This window comes from Gymnogyps californianus, chromosome 3 (genome assembly GCF_018139145.2).
Source record: "Gymnogyps californianus isolate 813 chromosome 3, ASM1813914v2, whole genome shotgun sequence".
Taxonomy (NCBI): domain Eukaryota; kingdom Metazoa; phylum Chordata; class Aves; order Accipitriformes; family Cathartidae; genus Gymnogyps; species Gymnogyps californianus.
Genome location: NC_059473.1, coordinates 97,930,491 through 97,952,597, shown reverse-complemented (window position 1 = coordinate 97,952,597; position 22,107 = coordinate 97,930,491). Strand labels below are relative to the sequence as shown.

The 22,107-nt window shown below is 37.8% G+C and overlaps 1 protein-coding gene across 1 annotated transcript in view; it reads right to left on the bottom strand.

Annotated features, from left to right (window-relative positions):
- The window catches only part of EYS (eyes shut homolog), a 950,400-nt gene that overhangs the window by 667,026 nt on the left and 261,267 nt on the right, over positions 1 to 22,107 (bottom strand). The window contains exon 14 of the mRNA XM_050893740.1: positions 21,820 to 21,924. Coding sequence (XP_050749697.1) covers positions 21,820 to 21,924 — 105 coding nt within the window. The remainder of the gene's footprint in view (positions 1 to 21,819; positions 21,925 to 22,107) is intronic.

Below are 22,107 nucleotides of genomic sequence, written 5' to 3'. Positions count from 1 at the left end.
GCTGGTACACTCTGACATATGGCAGGGAACTACATCACTTATTGCACAAGCAGGACTCCTGACCAAATATCTCAGCATGTAGATTTCTTCTTCCACAATACCAGTACATCACTGAATCTCATTCAGCTTGAATTCTCTTGATCTGTTTTTGCAGATTACTGCCTGGTTGTTCCCAATTTGTATGTATTTGTTTATGACTGCCAAAAAGGATGCGTCTTTGCTCAACTGCATCTTCTTTCTTTTCCAGACCATTACTAGAGTTTTTGCCTGTCTGTCTCCCAAACTGGTGTCATCTGCAAGTTCAGTCACAATATTCCCAATTCAATCATCCAGGTCATTGATGAAGAACATTGATGAAGAACATTAGTGGACCCAAAACACTTCCAGTGAAATTCTTTTCCACACTGAATCACTAGCATCTTTTACTATTTTTTTCCAGTGAGTTACATGTCGTTTAGTGGTAGTTTCACTGAGACAGTGTTCCCTTGGTTTCCTTACAAGAATGCTGATGCACTCAAGATATATATCATCTACTTCTTCCTTATCCAGAAGGTTTATTACCACCTGAGAACAGAAATTGCAATGGTTTCACACATTTTGCTCTTGAGAAAGCCATGTTACCTAGTGACTGATTGTCATCTTTTTGTTGGTTTCAAATGCTTATGGATAGTTAATCTTTACATTTTCTCTAGTATTTTTTCAAGAATTCAAGTTAGACCTGACAGTTCTATACTTTACCTCTGCTCTTTTCTACCTTTCTGTTATTTGACCTATCCACAAGCCAACAGCTCTGAAATTGCTCTGAATCATTTCTAAATACCACAGATGAAGTTGTGGCCAAACAGACTTTAAAGTATGCATTTTCATCTAAGCGTTTTTGGTTTGTTTTTTTTTTTTTTTATGGTCAAAGATCTTCCTTTTAGACAGTTCAATGGAGTTGACTTTTTTTGCTTAAGGTCAAGCAGAAAGGATGTTGAAAACTTCTTGGCATTGTGTGTCAACAACTTTCTATCTTTGTTAGGAAGTAGATCGACACTTTCCTTTCTCTCTTCTAAAGAATTACCCAAATATCAGCTATACATTTCCTCCCATCTTTTTTTTTTTTTTTTAAGGGTATTTCATCTATTCTTGAATATAGAGCAAAACAGCAGAACAGAAGTTAATTATCTAGAAAGTTCTTTTAAAAGGCGTGACTTCATAAACTCTATGCTAGTGATCTTCAAATTTCTCTGTAAGATCTCTGACCTTTCTGTCACTTCCTTTCTCTTCATTCTCCCCCTGTCTAGAATTTCTTTCTGCCGGTGAGGGCTAATGGGTGCATCACTTCTCTCTTAGCAGCCTGACTTGAACGACCGTTTCTACTGCCTTGGACAAGCTGGACCTTAAGCCATACAATTTAATGAGAAGATGTAAGAGAACTATTGCTCTACAGTGTTTTTCTTTCAAAAAAAACCCTCAAACGTAAGAAAAAGGCCACAAAGGCCAAATACATCCTTCAGTACTGTAGGAACATTTTTGTCAGTTCCACTAAAAGATGGATTAGACCTGGAGAAAAAGGATTAAGTAAGAACAGAGGCATACTCTATAAATCTTACAGAAATACACCAGAAGACTTATAGCTATTACAACAGAAATTTGATTACTGTACCACAGCAGGCAACTTCAGATTCTCTATTATTTACACTAAGAAGCCACAGAATAAGTTTTTATTCTGACTGTGCTTGCTGCCTTGGAATGTGTCAGACTATCTTATCATTTTGCGGTATGATGCATTAGAACAGGACCTAATGCTATTTTACAACTGCAGAATAATATAGCCATAAAAATAGAAAGGAAAAAGAAAAACCTTATGAAATAATAGCAGTTATCCATTTTCATTTTACCAGACGGACTGCAAAGTGGTCAGTGTTTGTGGCTTCTTTTGGGAGGATGTCAAGACATACTGAGAAGGTGATGTGTATTGCAGTACACACGTCGTTTTTTATTACCGATAGGTAATTTATTACCCTTTCCTATATAATCTCTTCTTGTAATTTATATGCAAAACCTATGGCATTTATAAGTTCCCTTATGCATAATGAAAAAATGAGAGTAAGAAATTGCCTAATAGAAACAGTTTTGATTTTTCCGTATTGTTTTTTTGTTGCATCATCTCATAGATCAGTCTAATATGATATCACTTAATGAAACATAACTACGGGATCTTAAAAATGGCAAAACTTCAGCAGATAATTAAAGCTAAGTTCCAGAGACATACTCCTCTCCTCCCTCTATAAAGGAGTGACTGTACACACTACTTCGATTTTTTTTAAAACAAATTCTGTGTAACAAGACCAAAATAAATATTTGAGATATTTGTTTCCAAAGCAGGCAAAAACAGTTAGAGCCAGGGAAAAAGCAATGCTGCTAGTAGGTCTGTATGTGACAGCTGGCTTCAGCTTCTAGTCCAGTGGCATTTTTTAAACATAAAAAATAATAATAGTTCACAGGAATAGATTAGTAATCTAGAAGTAAAAAAATCTTACCACTCAAATGTTGCTAGTTTAGTTAGAAAATAAAGAAATAACATGCCTTGATTCTCACCTGATTTAGAGCACCAGTAGCAAGATTAACTTGAATTAAAATGATGGTGCTCCACCAGTGAGAAAGCAGAAGCAGAGCCATATTTCTTAAAAAAGAGAAAAATGAGGGGAAAAAAAATTCTTTAAAAGTTTTTTTCAGAATGCCTCTTTTGTAAAAGCATATTTCTCAGAGGACTTTCTGTTTGGGTTTTTTTCTGTCACTGATAGTTTACAGGTAGATTACATAGGAATATTTCTGCCTGGCTAGAATTAAAACAAAAAAGAATTAAAACAAAAAAGAATCACCTCTTTCTCCTTGCATCCTTTTTTTCAATGCTGATATATGCAACAGTCATGCTTTAATAGAATATATAGGGGATAGCTTATGTTTTGAGGGTTTTTTTCTGCTTTAATAGTGTTCTTTGATGCTTCCTTTTAATTGATTTATAATTGCTTGCTGTTATTACTTACTTTTAGTGATGTATCTTATATATCCAACACCCATTCATTATTGATAGCCTTACCTTAATGTGTATCACCATCAAAAACTCTATTGTCTATTGTGTCTATCATGCTAATCTATTCTTTTCTGAAAAAGAATAGGAACAGTTTCTAGTGGAAAGAATTAAGATTTAATGAGGAGAAATAGCTCTTTCATTCCCTCAATAGGCTAGACAATTAATTCAAAACTGCACCTCCTTAAAATCAGTAATGGAGACTGATGGAGAAAATTTACATGATGTTTTTTGTGTCCTCAAAGCTTATATTTGTTTGACAGGTCTATATAATTTCCAAACATTTAATATTTCTTAGAAATAAATACCTGTGAGTTTCAATAGAAACCAAATATATGTGATGAACTATGTTTTTATACAAAAGCAATAACAATATAAACAACAATAGTAATAATTAATATATATTTTCTAACTTCTGATAATTGCACAAAATTTAACTCCGCTTAACATCTCTGAAAAAAAGATCAGTGAAATACCAAGCTCCCAGTAAAATCAGCACAAGCAATGGACAGTGTTGCTATCCTCCATCAGTCACATCTTGGAGACATTACCTGCCTTTCAGAATTCATGTGACAAGAATTAAGGAGATAAGAGGATGAGCTGCCCCCCATAATGTGATCTGATACTGTATTAAATAAAGAGCTCTTCAGTGCAATATTCTTATTTTAGAGATTAATTAAATTTGTTACAGAAAGTAAGTTCAATGACTTTATTTAAAAGAGAACGGTTTCTGAAGTGCAACGTAAAGTTGGGTATGCATTTCCTCAGGAGTGTAAAAGTTTTTTAAAGTAAAATTCAGGAAGACAAATAAGAAAATAAAAATAAGCATACATTAGCCTGCTATTCATGTCATTCATGGTATTAAGCTTGGCAGATAATACACAACCAAAATTCTGGGATTGAACTATTTCTTAGAATTTGCTGATAAGCAACCTGTTGGACAGAGAGAAAGCACATAGACATTCCCTTTCATCTATCATATATTTTCTCGTTTATCTTTTGGAATTTTCAAAGGTAATATAAGATCCAAATATGATCCTTCATTTCTTATCAGATTAGAATGCCATATGATACCAGAAAAGCTGAAAAAAACCCAAGATTGTTTCTAGTAACAGGTAAGTAGGGGAAAAAAAAAAAGGTAGGTGATTAAAACCCATAAAGCAACAGCTATAGACTTTGCTGAAGGTCTGGCCAGGCAATTCTGTTAGCTGACAATGTCAAGAATTTTATACAATGTTTTTACTCCTTACTAATGCAAATAGAGTCATAGAAAATGAAAACTGAACAAATGTTAATTATTTTTTAGTACATTGCAGGACCAGAAGGAGAAGATTAGTTTGACAGTGAATTGTTGAAGAAGGAAGTTATTTTAGAGAAGGGTAGGAAAGTGTAAAGACAGAACAAAAACATAGATGAAGAATTAAATGAGTGTATGGAAATGTCAAAGGAAAAGGATAAATGCTGTCCAAAATAAGGAATGTTAATGTTGGTAAAAAATTGGCAGAAGAACAAAGACTATTCTGGTTTTGTCCATATAAATACACTCCAGAACTTTTTTTTTTAGATCAGAGATTGCCAAACAACATAGCAGATCATAATTCCAAAACCTTTAGATCCTTGATTAGAAATTTGAATATATTTAGACATGTACTGGACAAGTCATTTACTAGTCATCTACTTTCCAGAAATAGAAGTTTTGGACTAAACAATTGGTAAACATATAAACCAAACAGATAAAATTTATGTTTAGTAGACACAGCATACTAACTTCGGAAAAAGGCCATAGTTTGATTATCACTTTAACTGCTTTACAAATAGTGTGATTTTAAGCGTATTGACCAAAATTTTAGGTGTCTGTAGCTGTTTTCTGGAAAAGGATGTCTGAAAAGAAATATTATTTGCATTTCTGATATCAGAAACAGAAGAAGATAGAGAGGAGCCAGAGTTTGCATCAATGTGAAGGACTGAGCAGAGCAACAGGTAGACTAAAAATCAATCTTTGGAAGTCTGTAAAATAAAAAAATCTAACAGAAAAAATGATGGAAAACTATGTATGTGAGTTCTGGTGTGTGTGTTTATACACCCCCATACCTCACTCCATGCATGTATATATATATTTTTTTTTTGGTAAGGCGAAAGTATAAGTGTTCCTACTTACTAACAAATGCTTCATTTCTCAACATTACAGAATCTCTACGTGGGATGCATGCATTACTGGCTTAATTTTCCTTTAAGGAACTGTCTTGCATAGCTGTTTTGTGAAGCATTATCCAAGGTAGGTTTGGGGAGGTATATTGAAACAAAGCATTATAATATAAAAATACTCATAACATTGTCTCTGATCACATCTGCCTTCCTTTGGCTGCCTATGTCTGACAAAGTAGAAGGGAAATGAGGAATTACTCATTATTCTAGTCTCTGCATGCTTAGAGCTTGCTTACGTGACAGTAGTAAAAACTTTCATGTATTTGCCTCTGTATGGTAACTATAAATAGTCAGACTTACACTTAATAGTGCATTCAATTTAGGCTTTTTGTTAACAACTCAGTGACTTTGTGTTTGTTTCTCATTCTCTGACATGGGGAACAAAGTTTCATTATCTCCAAGGTATGCTTTGAAAACAAGCTAAAAGCTGTTAAAGATATAAAGTTTGGTGGAATATAAGTGACATCTTGAAAACATAATTTTAAAATATCCGTGGCAAGACAATCAATATGCACAAGTAGTTACTCTCTGCAGTCTTAGAATAGTGTTGGTATCATCATGAAAGTAGTAAAATAGGATTTTTTAAAAATACAAAACCGTAATTATCTACACTGCTATAGATTTTATATAGCATGCAATACTCTCCGGACAGTTCTTCACAGTGACGGTGCTAATAAACAGCTTGAGTGCTCTTTTCTGAGAGATCCATCAGCGTCTTACCTTACTCCTTTTCTTTCTCACCAATGACAGTAGCCTGCATACGCCCAGATATCCTTCCACATGTAGTCAGTTGTCTATGCAGCTAATCTTGCATGCCTGCCCTTCCAGTTAGCATTATTTAAGTTTTGTCCATGATGGCCTTGTTCTAAACATGTATATGGCAATGAAAGATACCTATTTTCTACATGAAGGTATAGTTATAATGACCTCTGTGCATGTCATTGACAAAACGATCATACGTATTGAAGAATGGGGGTGTGAGAGATCCCATTTTTATGGTACATGCTGGGAAAGAATGTGGGGTAGAAATCTGGAGCTGCTACACCTCAGATTCTTCTTGTCCACAGAGTTTATATGAATACAAACAAAACCTGAGGTTTCTCAGATGCGAAAGGGAATTAAGTGGCTTTCTAGATCTGATTCATTTGTTTACCTGAGTAATAAACCTCAGGGGGTTTTTGTTTGTTTGTTTGGGGTGATCTTATTAATTTCTTATTATATGTGAATGGGCTCATTCTATCAGCAAGAAGCACTTAAATAAGGTGACATATTCCATTAATGTATCAGACAATAAGAAAAAGGTAGAGATGTCAAATATAAGAAGCAGCAAATGAAAAAATAGCCAACAGTTGGCGAGTTAAATCCTTTACAGAAGAGTATAACTTTGGTGAATTGTGAAATACAGCTATGATGGTTTTAACAGGTCTTTAAAATAACTGTTTAATATTGAGAGAACAGATGATTCCATTCCACTCTGTTACGGCCGTTACAGTAGTTTTAGAAATGAATAGACGCAAGCTAAAGGCTGTCATAGAGATATTTCTTCACCTGGGGGATTTGTAATGGGTTATTACAGTATTTCTCAAGACATCACTGTTTTGTGTCTGCTTTTGTTAACAGTAACTCAATGTCTTATTATCCACTTTGAAATAAATGCTGTTGTTTCTATTAGAAAAATGTCACATTTTTAAGTAAAAGTCATCTGTTAGGGTTGGAGGATTGAATTGACATTATGAATGAGCTGTCAATGAATAGAATTTTTTTTTTCTATATTTTTAGCCCCATAAATGACAGCACATATTTGGAAAAAAGAGAGGAAACCGGCAATTTTTTCTTGTTCTGTTGCAGGAAAATTCCACTTACCACTGGCATGAAGTACTGTACTGATAAAGATAGGAACACAGGAAGAAAATTGGAATTATAAAAGAGAAAGTAACTTAGTAAAGCTATTGCAACTAATAAGTTTGGATCCTTTCACAACAGTGAGAAATTTGCCATGTGCTATCACAATCATAAGTTTACTTCCTCTTTCTTCATCACCGCCTCCCTTAACATCAAACCCTTCTAAGAGACTTTTTAATGAACTTCGCAAGTATGTTGCTCTTCTCATTTGCCCTTTCTTAGTTTCTTGTTTCTTATTTTCATCACAATGCTTTTGAATTCCATATTTTTCCTTCTCCTACACTTGGTTGCATGCTTCTTTATGCTGCCTAGTATGTGCTGGTGTATAATGAATGGTTTTCAATGCCATCATGTGAATTTTCTTCTTCCTTCCCCATTTACTTCTTATCTTTTGTAAAAACTGTCTGTAATTAAAAGGTATATCTATTTCAAGAAATGTTTTTAATCATCATATCTTGTTTCACCTCTTTTTAATTTACCAAAATTATACATATTTCAGTCTTTGAGTGCAATGCTCGCTCACTAAATGCTTATTTGTGTAAGGATGATATAATGAAATCTCACATAAGTAGAAATTACAGAGTTTTGTTTGCTTTTATATATTTATGTCCACTTTTTAACAGATAATAAAGATTAGGTTTAAAAATTAAAATCTTACTGTGCTTCTGGGAACAATATAAACAAATAAAAGGTACAGTTGCCAGTGTATTACAGAATACACAATTATGTATTACATCATGACGCACACTTTGAATACACAGTGCCTGTGCAGTTACATGACCACTGCAGGAATGACCTGCTGTGTTCTTTTTTATCAGTATTTTTATTCACATAAATGTCAAAGTGCAGATTTTCCTTTGCATGGAACGTGTATATTAAGGTTTGTATTACAACTTTAAACATGTATGGCAACTTAAAACAAAAGTATGACGATTAGAAATGTGGGAACTTAAAACTTCATTGCAGTGTCATCTTGTTCTTCTAGTGAAAATAATGAAAGAAGGGAGAGGTATGTATATCTCAACATTTGATTTACATATGTTACATATACCATACGTTAGTATTTTAACTGCCCATTCTCTGTATGGCTTAAAAGTAGAATAATGTTGCAGTACAAATTTGTTACAACTCTTCTGACATTGAAAAGATAAACAGACAAACTGATGTTGTCTTTCTGCTGCCTTGACATTTATAGCTTTTCATTTTGTAAGCAACAAGCAGCAATGTCACTGCAATTGCCTACAACTGAATGACTGAACTAAATATATAAACAAGCAAAACTGAAGTGTTTGGCAGAATTAATTTATATAAATTTATCTGTCTTGTTAAAAAAGAAAAGTACAGCCTGCATTAAAAAAAAAGTTTGTTGAGCCTATCTAGATGTCATTAGCAAATGTACAACCTGTTACTCAATTCCTAGAACTGTCTTTAAAAAACTGTATTGCTTATTAAAGTGTGTTCTCCATTGAGTTTATGAACAATAGAGTTATTTAGCAATTTTAATAAATATTAGGATAATCTACTTTGATAAGAAAATATTCTGAAAGCATGTATGAAGAGATTCTGTACATGTGCACATACATAAATGCATATAGATTGGTGTGCATATCTATAGCTATGCATACATACACATGAGAGTCAGAAAAGAGACAATGAAGACATCATCATCCAGCTTACAGATTGTTTACAAATAGCACTGATGGCACTGTCTAGATGTAAACAAAATTTTAGATGCATTTATTTATTATTACTAAGTAAATGTAGCATTTAAATTAAGCAACAAAGCCAACAAACAAACTCATCTTCTTCTTTTCCAGGATTATTTTAAATTTATTGTGGGTTACTAATTTTTATTACAGATCAGAAATCTAACTGTAATTAATATGTCCATCAAGAATATCTAGCTTTTTTTGAACCACTCTGGTATAGTATAACTGTTTCAAGTGACAGATCTTACAAAATTAAACACAATTAGAAGAAAAAATCAGCTGAGAGAATTAAAACTGAAAATATAAATAACAAGGAATCTTTCAAGAAATTGTAGTTATCTAAATGTTAGATGCTTATAAACATAAAACCTACAATTAAAGCATATGTCTAGATAGAATAGTCTTAAAAAACAAATAGAGAACAAGTATAGAACTGGATAAGTTCATAAAAATTAATATCAGCAAGAAACTGGAAATTGCAGAATAATAATGAAAGAGCCTAACATGTAAAAGTAGAAATCTGTGACCGAAAAATAGAGACATAAGGAAGTTTTAAAGTATAAAACCAAACAAACAGAGTGGGGTGGGTTGACTCCAGCTGATAGGTAAGCCCTCACCCACACTCTTGCTTACTCTCCCCCAGTGGATGTGGGAGAGAACTGGAAGGGCAAAAGTGAGAAAACTGGTGGGTCACAATAAAGACAGTTTAGTAAGTGACACAAAAAAAACCCCAAAACCCAAGTGATGCAAAGGCAGTCACTCTCCACCTCCCACCAGCAGACTGATGCCCAGCCAGTCTCTGAGCAACAGCTGCTTTAGAAAAACTCTTCCCCAGCTTTTATTGCTGAGCACGATGTCATATGGTATGGGACATCTCTTTGGTCAGTTGGGGTCAGCTGTCCTGGCTGTGTCCCCTCTCAGCCTCTTGCTCACCCCCAGCCTACTCGCTGGCAGGACAGAGTGAGAAGCAGAGATGGCTTTGATGCTGTGCAAGCACTACTCAGCAATAGCTAAAACATCCCTGTGTTAGCAACACTGCTTTGGTCACAAATCTAAAACACAGCACCATATGGGCTGCTATGAAGAAAATTAACTCCCATCTCAACCAGACCCAGTACACAGAGCCAATCAATTCTTTGTTTGGGAGGAATACCCATTAATGACTCATAATTTTTTTAGTATTTTCAAGTCTTTCTGTTCTGATGGTGAGCAGGTCAGGGACTCTTTTTAATTATATCTCTCTCAATTCCAGATAATGAATAATAGTGGGTTGTTTTGGTTTGGTTTGGTTTTTTTCCTTAATGAAACAGTGACAGAGGAAAAGGAATAAGATACTGAAGTGTCCTGGTTTTGGCTAGGATAAAATTAATTTTCTTCCTAGTAACTGATATAGTGCAGTGTTTTGAATTTAGTAGGAAAAGAACATTGATAACACGCTGATGTTTTTAGTTGTTGATAAGTAGTGTTTATACTAAGTCAAGGATTTTTCAGCTTCTCATGCCAAGACAGCAAGAAGGCAGGAGGGGCACAAGAAGTTGGGAGGGGACGCAGCCAGGACAGCTGGCCCAAACTGGCCAAAGAGATATTCCATACCATATGATGTCATGCCCAGTATATAAAGTGGGGGTAGTTGGCTGGGAGGGGCAGATCACTGCTTGGGAACCAACTGGGCATCGGTCGGCGATTCATGAGCAATTGCATTGTGCATCACTTGTTTTGTATATTCTAATTATTTTAGTAGTATTATTGTCATCATATTATTATTATTATCATTATTATTATTTTGCCTTCCTTTCTGTCCTATTAAACTGTCTTTATCTCAACCCACGAGGTTTTTTTTCTGATTCTCTCCCCCATCCCACTGGGTGGGGGGAGTGAGCGAGCGGCTGCGTGGTGCTTAGTTGCCAGCTGGGGTTAAACCACGACATGAAGGTAAAGGTAGACAACTTTTTTCACATTTTCAGGATCCAAGCCTGCTGGATGGTTTCGGTGATGTTCTGTGCAGAAAGGATGGGTTACACATTTGCTTTCTAGATTCTGTCCTAGGTCCCTAAATGGGGCATTTTTTGCTTAGCCTTGTTACCATCTTCCCTCTGTCATTCACTTAGGTTGAGGCTAGGACTGATCAGCATTCTTCTGTTGTATTACCATACTTAATTTTGTCTGATGTTTTTGCTGATACATACACAAAATTCTAGTAACCACCCTCCTATAGTAATGTATGAGTTTCATGAGGACATAATGATTTATTCAATATGTTATTTCATACATCTTAGAAAGCTAAACTAAATGGCACCCTTTCCTGTACCAGCCTTAAATAGCCTGATGTAAACGTTACTGGGGAGGAGAGAGGAAGGACAAGTTAATCATTACACTGCAGAGTAAAAAAGCAAAGAATGGCCTAGGAAGATTATTTTTTGTACTTCCTTATTTTGAAAATACTTTAGAATACTTCTGAAGTTTTTTCTTTATAAAAGAGGGCTCTCATAACTTGTGCCAATTTTAGAACTGTCACCTTTTTCTGATAAGCATTTTATGACTAAACTATTACACATAATGTAACAAACAATTGAAGTCTTTAACTAATCTTGTAAAGGCTTCCATGAAAAAGTGAAACAAACAGTCAGACCTTCTATGGTAGCAAATGGCTGGACATTCTCAGGAAGCTCACTATTAGAAAAACATCTAAATACAGCAAGATTCTCAAAAACACAGAAGAATTACTAGAGTTACTAAAAATATATTTAACATTTCACAAGTATCAGAGAAAAATTAATGCTAGTGTATGGATTAGCTATAAATGTAAGGAGGAACTCCTGGGAAGGACCCCTAACGATGTTCCATGTCACTTCCAGGTACTGCTTTTGCAAGAGTCAGGTATGTAGCAGGTCCTGGGGAGCCAGCTGCATAACCTCTGCTTCTCCAACAGCTCTGTCAGTGGCCTCAGCCCTCTTCCTGGATGAAGAGTCAACACTGATATCTCATGGATGTGACTGCCCACAGAAGTTTCAATATAAAGACTTTGCAAAAGAGCTAACATCATGTGAAGGTATTAACCTCTATTTCCCTAAAATATTGAGTCTACTAACAACTGCCTTCAAGTAGTTCTGTACTCTTTTGCTGTAGGTGGTAGACTGCTGAACAGCATTTCTACAGCTGATTAGATGCACTTGTTTAGAAAGAATGTTATTCCAGTATAAGTTAGGATGTTAGAGGTATAAGAAAAATATATGACTTACAAATTGTATAAATTAATTGTAACTTGGAGCAAGAAATTGATAATAGGAATTTTAAACTATGCATCAGGTAATCTTTTTGGTAAGCTGAGCAACAGTTTCATGTAAAAAATGCTAGACTTTCTTATCAGGCAACTTTGAAATCAAAGCAAAAAAATAATCATTACAAATTCTATGTTAAGAGTGATTGTGCAGTAGCAGCGTGAAGGACTGAATGATTTCCTAAACATTTCCCATCTGTAATCTTGATGAGTCACTTTATTTTTTGAGTCACAGCATGCAACACTTCCTAAGGCCTCTTCCTGGAGTAAAAACTTTCATGTATAAGCTTCTACTTCGTAATAAGGGTTGCCAGAAAGGTTTGAAAGAAAGTACAGTCTTATTTCATGGTACAGTAAACTTTAATAACAGTAAACCTCCCAAAAAGGAAGACTTTGATTTATAATTTTTCTGTATGTGAGTTTACTCTTAATCAGAAATATTGCTCCTTTGATTCAGTGTATTAAGTTGAACAAAAATTGATTCTAGGTTGAATCCATCAATCCAAGCATCTCAACTAACAGGATTTTCTGCTTCAAAATCAGTCTACTTTAGCAGTCATGCTAATCATCCACTAATCCCACTGAAAAAAGAAATATTTGTGTATTCAGTTAGGTGTAGCAGGGATAATACATCACTGAGGCATGAAAGGGGATGCGAAAGAAGCTGTATAGTAGATGTACAGTTTTGTAACAGACAAAAACATGAGAACGTCCTGTAAGAACCTAAGAAACACCCTGCATCATCAGTGCAATGATGCATCTAGCCTAGAACTGTCTGAGAGCAGAAAAAAAGAGGCTATTTAGGGAGAGCATATTAGCTTAGCCACTTGCAGCAGTCTGTTCCCTTTTAAACCTCCAAGCATTCAGGTGTATTGAAGAAGTTAGAGGATCCTTTAGTATCTACTCACCGCCTTTTTGGTTGTGAATTTGTCTATTCCCTTACCAAACCTTCTAAATAAATTCTCTAGCTACATTACATTCTGTGGTAACAAATTAGGAAAAGTAATGTAATCTGTTAAAAGTTCTTTTATGTGTTTTAGTCCAAACTCCCACTAGGTTCTTCAAGTGCTTTCTTGCTTCTTGTGAACAGGCTTCAGTGAACAGTTCTGCTTTCAGCTTAGCCCCTGCTTTCATGATTTTCTTTCTAAGGTTCCTCTTTCCCTCATGCTTTTCTTCTACAAACTTAAAGGGTCCTTGCTTTTTCATGAGGCAATTGCTTTATTCCATTGATCACTTTTGTTGCCTTTCTGAATACATTCTACAAGTCCAACATCTTCTACATTAGTATTTCCTTAAATATCAGATTACCTGGGGAGAAGTTACGAACTTTAAAGAGTGACTCCTCACTTCTTCCTCAAACTGTGCTTCTCTACTTTACTATTTTAAGGCTAGGTTTCCAGATGACAGACTACTGTTGTAACAAACTCTTTACTACACCACTATAGCACTTGTTTCTCATTTTGTTTTTTCCCTTGTTAAAATTCAGTATAGATATGAAGCCATTTCCTAATGGAAGGCTAAATTAACACATGGCAAAAAATGATATTTGAGAAGTTTTTAAATATTCATACAAATTCTGGCTTTGGAAAAGCATTGCATATAAACAAACACTTTTATTTTTTTAGCTATGAAGTTGATTGATAAAAGGTGGCACCCTAATGAACATTATGGAAAACTTTTAGATGTGGTCGAAATGCTTGCAGTCTTAAAGACTGTGCATGTAGGCACAGGTAGTTCAATTCAAATTCAACTTAAAGTATTAAATTTGTAAAGTATACATAAAATTGGGCAACGATTCCTTATTTAGTAATAGAACCACAAAATAATTTATGTTGGAAATGACTTATCAAGGCCATCTAGTCTAATCCTCACTGAGAGCAAGACCAGCTAGATCAGGTAGTTCAGGGAACTGTCTTGTCAAGATCCGAATATGTCTCCAAGGATAAGGATTCCACAAGCTTTCCGGACAACTTGTTCCAATAGTTAAACACCTTCATAGTGCATTTTTCTCCCCCAATATCTAATTCTATCAGAATTCTCCTGCATTCCAACTTGTGTCCATTGGCTCTTGTCCAGCCACAATTTTCACCTCAGAGAAGAGTCTTGCTCTGTCTTCCCTGTATCCTCCCATGAGGTAATTGTAAATCCCAATAAAATCTTCTCTTAGCCTTTTCTTCAGGCTGAACAGGTCCAATTACCTCAGCCTCTCTTTGTACATCAGGTCCTCCAGGCCCCTGGACATCTTCATGGCCCTTTGTGGGACTTGCCCTGTATGGCAATGTCCTTCTGTTAGTGGAGAATGCAAAACTTAGGCACAGTCCTTCAGATGCAGTTTCACAAGTCACGAGTAGAAAAATAATCATCTCCAGACTTGCTAGCTACACTCTTCCTAATGCAGCCCAGGATACTTCTTTGCTACAAGGACACATGGCTGGTTCACATTCTACTTGTTGAACACCAGGACCCCCAGGTCATTTTTTGCAAAGCTGCTTTCCAGCCAGTTGGCCACCAGGCTCTACTGGTGCATGGGATTATTCTTCCAAAGCTGTGGGACTTGCATTTCTGTTTGTTGAACTGTATGAGATTCCTGTTGGCCTGTTTCTCCAGCCTGTCAAAGTTCCTCTGAATAGAAATCCTAGCCTTCAGCATATCAACTATTCGCCCCAGTTTTATATCACCTGTGAATTTTCTGAGAATGTAACCCATTGTCCAGGTCACTAATACAAACACTAGACAGATTTGATTCCAGTATCAAATAATGATGAATGCAATTGCCAACTAGGCTTTGTGCCATTTACCAGAAATCCTTTAACCATGATGGTCCAGCCAATTTTGAGCCCATTTTACTATCTACTTTTCCAGTCTATATACCTCATTTTGACAACAGCGTTACTCAGGAAGGTCATGTCAAAAGCCTTGCTAAAGTCAATTGTATCCACTGCTCTCAACTGATCCACACAGCTGGCTATTTCATGATAGAAGGCTACCAGATTGGTTAGACATGATTCACCCTCAGTAAATCCATGATGACTGTTTCCAGTCACCTTCCTGTCCTTCACGTTCTTGCACATATGTTTCCAGGAGCATTTGTTCTATAATCTTCCCAGGGATTGAGGTTAGGTTGACTTGCCTGTAGTTATGCGAATCCTCCTCTTTAAGATGGGGTTGCTTTTGCCTTTCTCCAGTCATCAGAAACCTCCCCTAATCAGTATGACTATTCAAAGCAGTCTCACAATGATGCCAGCCAGCTCCCTCAGCACCTGTGGATGCATCTCATCAGGTTCCACATATGCCTAATTTGCTTAAGTCCTTCCTAATTATTTTCCTCTGCCATGCATAATGTGTCATGCTTCACTCCCACTGATTCTGCCTCTAGGCAGAGCAATCTGGGAGTCACCTGCGGGTGAATTTATCAGTAAACAGAAGCAGGGAAGCCATTAATACCCTCTCTCTTTTCCATACTCTTTGTCAGTGCATGCACATCATTCATCGACGGCCGTGTTTTCTTCTTCCTTCTGCAACACCTGCTCAGCTTCCTGCACATTGGAATGGACCGTTACTGTGTTTGAGAAGGTTATTGTGGGCTCCTTTGCTCTCCAAGGGTTGGGATCAAGTCAAGCAGATTCCTCAGACAAAATGAGCTCTCCTTAAATTCAGGCCTGTGATTCTGCTGCTTGTCTCTTCTCACAAGATTTTCAACTCAGTCACTGGGGCCAACGCTGCTTTACATCCCTCACCAGTTTTTCCTTGTTTGTGAGCAACAAGTCCAGCAGAACATCTCCCCTATCATCTGGTTGATCATCTGTATCAAAATTTTTTTCTCAACACTGCAGATGTCTCCTGGGTTGCTTGTGCCCAGCCTTATTAAACCACCTGCAAATACTGTGGTCATTGAAGTTGCACATGAGTATGAGGGCCTATGATAGTGAGACTTCTTCAAGACATTTAAAGAAGGCTTCATTTACTTCCTTTTCTTGATCAGGTGGTCTGTGGCAGATGACCACCACACCACCTGTGTGGGTTTGGCCACTAATCCTTACCCATAAGCTCTTGACTGGCCCATCATTCATTCCAAAGCAAACCTCAGTATATCTGAGGCTCTCCTTTGCCTAGCATGAAACCCCTCCTTCTCACCTTCTCAGTTTGTCTTTCCTAAAGACCCAGTATCTTTCCACTGCAGCACTCTGTCTGTGTTGGTTATCCAACCATGTGTAGGAGACCAACTGGAAGAACAAAGAGTTCAACACCACAGTTAACTTGTAACCCCCTGGAACAAAGAGCTGTTTGCTCAGAAGGATACAGACAACGGACAACGGCGGGAGACAAAACTCGGGAAGGGAACAGGGGGTGGAGATCTCCTGAGCCTGCCTGAGGAATGTCTCAAACATTCGCAAATGATCCTTGAAGAGGAGCTAAAGACTGATAAGAGGGATTAGCCTGACAAAGGCTGGATGATTGCCCAAGAAGAGGCGAAACCAGAACTAGGAGAAAGGTAAACACAGCAGGGGGAGATCGCAACCACCGACTCAATTCGAGACCAAAAAGACTTGCCCCCCCCACGCCTGCAAGGAGCATGCGTGCTAATTTACACAGCAAGCGAGGCTAATTCAAATAAGAGGCAGTCCACATTGAAGGATAAGAATATAAGGAGGAGGCAAGTGCCAAAAGAAGGAGGGAGAAATAGAAAGGAAGAAAAAGAAAGGAGGAACTTCTGGATGAGTGCTCCTACAGACCAGAGACCCCCCGTTGGCTGGACCAACGCTGGGACCCGGACCAGTGATCTCTCTCTCTGACCTCTCTCTCCCCTCCCCCCCTCCTCTCGTTTTGCTTTTCTTCTCTAATAAGTAACGCAAGGTACAAACCCAACATGCGTGGCGAGCAATAAGGAATTTGCTATCTGATTATTTGCCAACTGTCTTGAGCTATTGAATAGAAGTCTTTGATTGGTTACGGACCTAGTGTTTTGTACACTCTATTCCACACCAAGGGGATCGGTGAATCTGAGTCACCTCTCCCTTCCTTTTGGTGGGATGTGACACCATGTCTCTCTAAACCCCATGAGATCATTGCTGTGCAACTGCACACACACTTCTAATTCCTCATGTTTGCATCACATGCTTTCATGCATTTCTGCATATGTACTGAAGAGGGACCCCCTCAGTCATACTGCTTTCACAAGCGTGAGAGCCTCCCCCAGTATTCTGTCCCCTAGACACTTTCTCATTGCTCCTTGTGCCTTCTCTTCCTGTTAAGGCAATCCTCCTGTGGTGTATCTAGTTTAAAGATAAACCCTAAACCCTCTCATTAGGGTAGGAAGCCTGTTGCCAAAAATGCTCTTATTCCACTTTGTCAGCTGGGCCACATCTCTCACCAGTAGTTACTGTTCTTCAGAGGGGGTACTAAAAGCTAAACATCTGTCTGCAATACCAGCCAGACAGCCAAGCATTCACCTGCATGATGTGCCCAAACCTACCTAAGCCTTTGACTTTCACTGAAAAGACTGAGGAGAACACCACATGGCCCCCCAGGCCCTTCTTCACAAAAGTGAAGTAGTGCTCTGTAGTCACTATTCCTAGTACTCTGTAGTCACTCTTCAATTTGTTCCAGGTCTCCCTTGGTAGTGCTGTTGGTTCCCATTTGGGTGGGCAACCAGAAGTAGCAGTCTGAGGGCAAGATGAACATCAGCAGTCCCTCCAAAGGATCTGAGATCCAAGCCCCCAACAAGTAGCAAATCTTCCAAGAAATGAAGACAGGTAGGTGGATGGGTTCCTCCATCCCCTGCAGAAGGAAATCTCTTCAATTACCCACCACTTGTGCTTGGTGCAGGCAGTTGGTTTAGGTTCCACTGGCCTCAGTGCCTTCTCTGATAGATATGTTTTGTCCTCACCTATTCTCAGGGCACTGTACCTGTTCAGTAATTGCAGGTGTGCAGGCAAAGAAGGAATATTCCTTCTGTTTGCTAGAGTCATAAGTTTCCAGCATCCCCCATCTTGGGAGTCTCCATCTACTACTACTCTAAGCATAAACTGTAGCTGTCCATCCTTCTTTGCACCATGTGGCTCAGGCTTTTGCCTCTACAGGGTATGTGGAAAGACCTTATTGATCTGCATTCTTTCTCTGTGATGGTGTGCAGTCTGCTTACCTGTTTCACAGGTAAGGCCACCATCACCCCCACCCCAGAAAGAAGTATTGTCTGCAGCCTAAAGCCTGCATGACAACATCATGCTTCAGGAGTACTGCCTGCATCAAGGCTTCTGTTTTGCTTGGGGTATTTTCTTCAGCTGATGCTGGACACTGCCCTGTAGCACATTACCACTATCATTGCACAGATCTTGGTCTTGAGCATAGTTTCAAGGACCATCTTGCAACAACTGACAGGCCTCTATTTTCTGCTCTCCAGGAATTATGTTTCTATCTACCAGATTTATGTCTGCTACCCAAGCTTCAGCTGAGTAGTTGCTCGGCACTCCCTGATTAGCAGTCAGGTGAAGACGATGTGTATAGGCACTCCCTAAAAAGTAAACAGCTAATAAGCAAAGCCCTCTAGAAGCTATTTCTCACCCAGTGTAGCAGCCTGTAAGATATTGCTCGAAAAGGAAGATCCCAGAAGATACTTCCTGCAGTTCATTGGAGAAGCCTGGAAACTGGTATGACAACTGATACATCTGTGTTAGCTGTTCTGTTTTCTGTGCTCATAGTCCCTATGATACATAATTATTATGTATAATTTGTTTTCTTTTATTTATAAACTCCTTGCTTTCTTCTTTCAAATCCAGTACATGCATGCTTAACCTCATAACTTCCTAAACTAAATATGATCTAAATCATTAATTTTCATCCTGTATTTTGTAGATGCGTTAATTCTTCACAAAGACTGTATCTAACAAGTATTCAAAAATATTAATGGAAAATGTATATAGTCTGAGAATTCATATGTGTACTTCTTACAGCATTTTAATAATAATTTCATGCATATGATCTCACTTTTTCAGTCCTGTAAAGCAGGCAGATGTTTTCATGCTCACTGTTGTGTTTGTGATTGCACAAAGCGAAATACTCTTTGAGAAAATGAGGTGTGACATTTGGTTTACCCACAATGGAAAGACAATGAAATATAGTCACAGGCTTTGCAATTTAAAAAGTAAAACTAACCTATTACATAAACATATAAGAATCCAGTCTTAACAAATTAGCCATAGTAATTAATAATAAAAAAGACAAAACTGAAATATTCTACATCCTGTAAGTCTATTGGGAGACTCTCAGGTCTTAAAAGAAGTTGTATGTATATGTATAATACACATGTACACACACTTCTATATATACTAATACCGATATGTATTTATGTATATATTCAAGTTATTTTTATGTACATACACTATGATTTAGTGGCAGTGCTGGCTGTGAGTGCTATTTCTATGTTTCACATGTCAATAACTTTCAAACTATTTATACATTAGACTTGAAATAATTTGTGTACATTTCTAAATCTCTTGTGTAATAACATATATAATTTTTATAGGGACATAATAATTTTAACAACTTCTTTTTCCTATCCATTATAAGCAAATATTTCTGTCCAAATATAAGCTTGATCCTTTTACCATTATATTGCTGACTTGACGTGATGGAACAACGTTTAATGCAATGTAAGTGACCTAAGAGTATGAAATATTGCAACTGAAAAAGTATCATTGTTTCATGTTTTTTGTGCTACTTCCCAATCAGATGATGACTAGTTGACCCACAATAAAAAAGGCAGGGAAAAAAAATCAACAATTCATCCTACTATACAAGTATCACATATTTAAAATTAGTTGGTTTTACTAAAAGATATTACATTCCAATGTATAGAAGCTAGCCTGTAGCACCAATCTAGCTCTATAGAGAAAAAGCAACACTGAAACATATAAGTTCATATATCTGTAAGATACTGTATATTTGATAAAAATTATGTATGCCATATGAAGACAGAAAAGTTGATCTAGTATTATTTACGACTTCAGATATTAATAGCTTCTCTCATCACTTCAAGCAACTGTATTGTGTGGCAAGGTTTTGGTAGTGGGGGGGCTACAGGGGTGGCTTCCATGAGAAGCTGCTAGAAGCTTCCCCTCTGTCTGATAGAGCCAATGTCAGCTGGCTCCAAGATGGACCCGCTGCTGGCCAAGCCCATCAGCGATGGTGGTAGCGCCTCTGGGATAACATATTTAAGAAGGGGGAAAAAAAACCCTGCGTAACTGCAGCTGGAGAGAGGAGTGAGAATATGTGAGAGGAACAACTCTGCAGCCACCAAGGTCAGTGAAAAAGGAGGGGGAGGAGGTGCTCCAAGCGCCCGAGCAGAGATTCCCCTGCAGTCTGTGGTGAAGACCATGGTGAGGCAGGCTGTCCCCCTGCAGCCCATGGAGGTCCACGGTGGAGCAGATATCCACCTGCAGCCCGTGAAGGACTCCATGCTAGAGCAGGTGGATGTGCCTGAAGGAGGCTGTGACCCCCTGGGAAGCCCATGCTGGAGCAGGCTCCTGGCAGGACCTGTGGACCCTCGGAGAGAGAGGAGCCCATGTTGGAGCAGGTTTGCTGGCAGGACTTGTGACCCCATGGGGGACCCACGCTGGAGCAGTCTGTTCCTGAAGGACTGCTCCCCATGGAAAGGACCCACGCTGGAGCAGTTCGTGAAGAACAGTAGCCTGTGGGAAGGACTTGCATTGGAGAAGTTTGTTGAGGACTGTCTCCCGTGGGAGGGACCCCACACTGGAGCAGGGGAAGAGTGTGAGGAGTCCTCCCCCTACAGAGCAAGGAGCGGCAGAAACAACGTGTGATGAACTGACCCAAACCCCCATTCCCCACCCCCCTGCACTGCTGGTGGGGAGGAGGTAGAGAATTCGGGAGTAAAGTTAGGCCTGGGAAGAAGGGAAGGGTGAGGGGAAGGTGTTTTTAAGATTTAGGTTTTATTTCTCATTATCCTACTCTGATTTTGATTGGTAATAAAATTAAACTAATTTCCCCAAGTCGAGCCTGTTATGCCCATGACAGTAATTGGTGAGTGCTCCTCCTGTCCTTATCTCAACCCACAAGTCTTTTATTATATTTTGTCTCCCATGTCCAGCTGAGGAGGGCTTTGGTAATAGATAGCTTAGCTGATAGAGTGGCTTTGGTGGGCACCTGGCATCCAGCCAGTGTCAACCCACCACAGGAACCCTTATGACAACTACTGTATAAATTCTACCCATTTTTTTTCCTTCAGTGTATCATAAGAAATTTAAAAAATAACTTTTGCTAGTAGAAAAGATGGGAACAAAATCATTCTACATTCATGGAAGGAAGAAAATTAACTTTTGCAAAGATTTAGAAATTCAGAATTCCTCAAAGATTCTGGGGTGAATACCACTGACAGTCTTGGTTGATTTCTAAGACCCTTCATTCATCAGTTTGTAAGGCAGGACTTCTGGTACACAACTTATATTTTGTAAACAAATTCTGCTGACACTGGTCACATAGCAATTGTAGAGTATGCTTAAAGAATACCTGCTTGGTCCTTCCCTCTTTTCAAGCAAAATAAATGACTACTTAGTTGTGTGCTTATGAAAAACTATATTTCTTTCTTGAATACCACAGAACATTTCTCACCTAAATATCACCTGACTTCTTACCTGGCAAACAGCTACAGTAAAATTCACCAATCAAATCATGGCAATGGCCTCCATTTTTGCAGGGCTTGAAGGAACATTCATCAATATCCGTGGAACAGTTTTTGTCTGACAGAAAAGAAAATTAAACATTAGAACTATAAATCATGCTGGGTTTGGGAAAGTAGAAAAGCTACTTCACAGTGCAAGTGACAACTGCATAATTTAACTTTTCCAGGTTGGAAACACTATTTTATTTCTGCTTGACAGCTTTAAAACTAGAGATATTCATCGATCATAGCTGATAGTTAA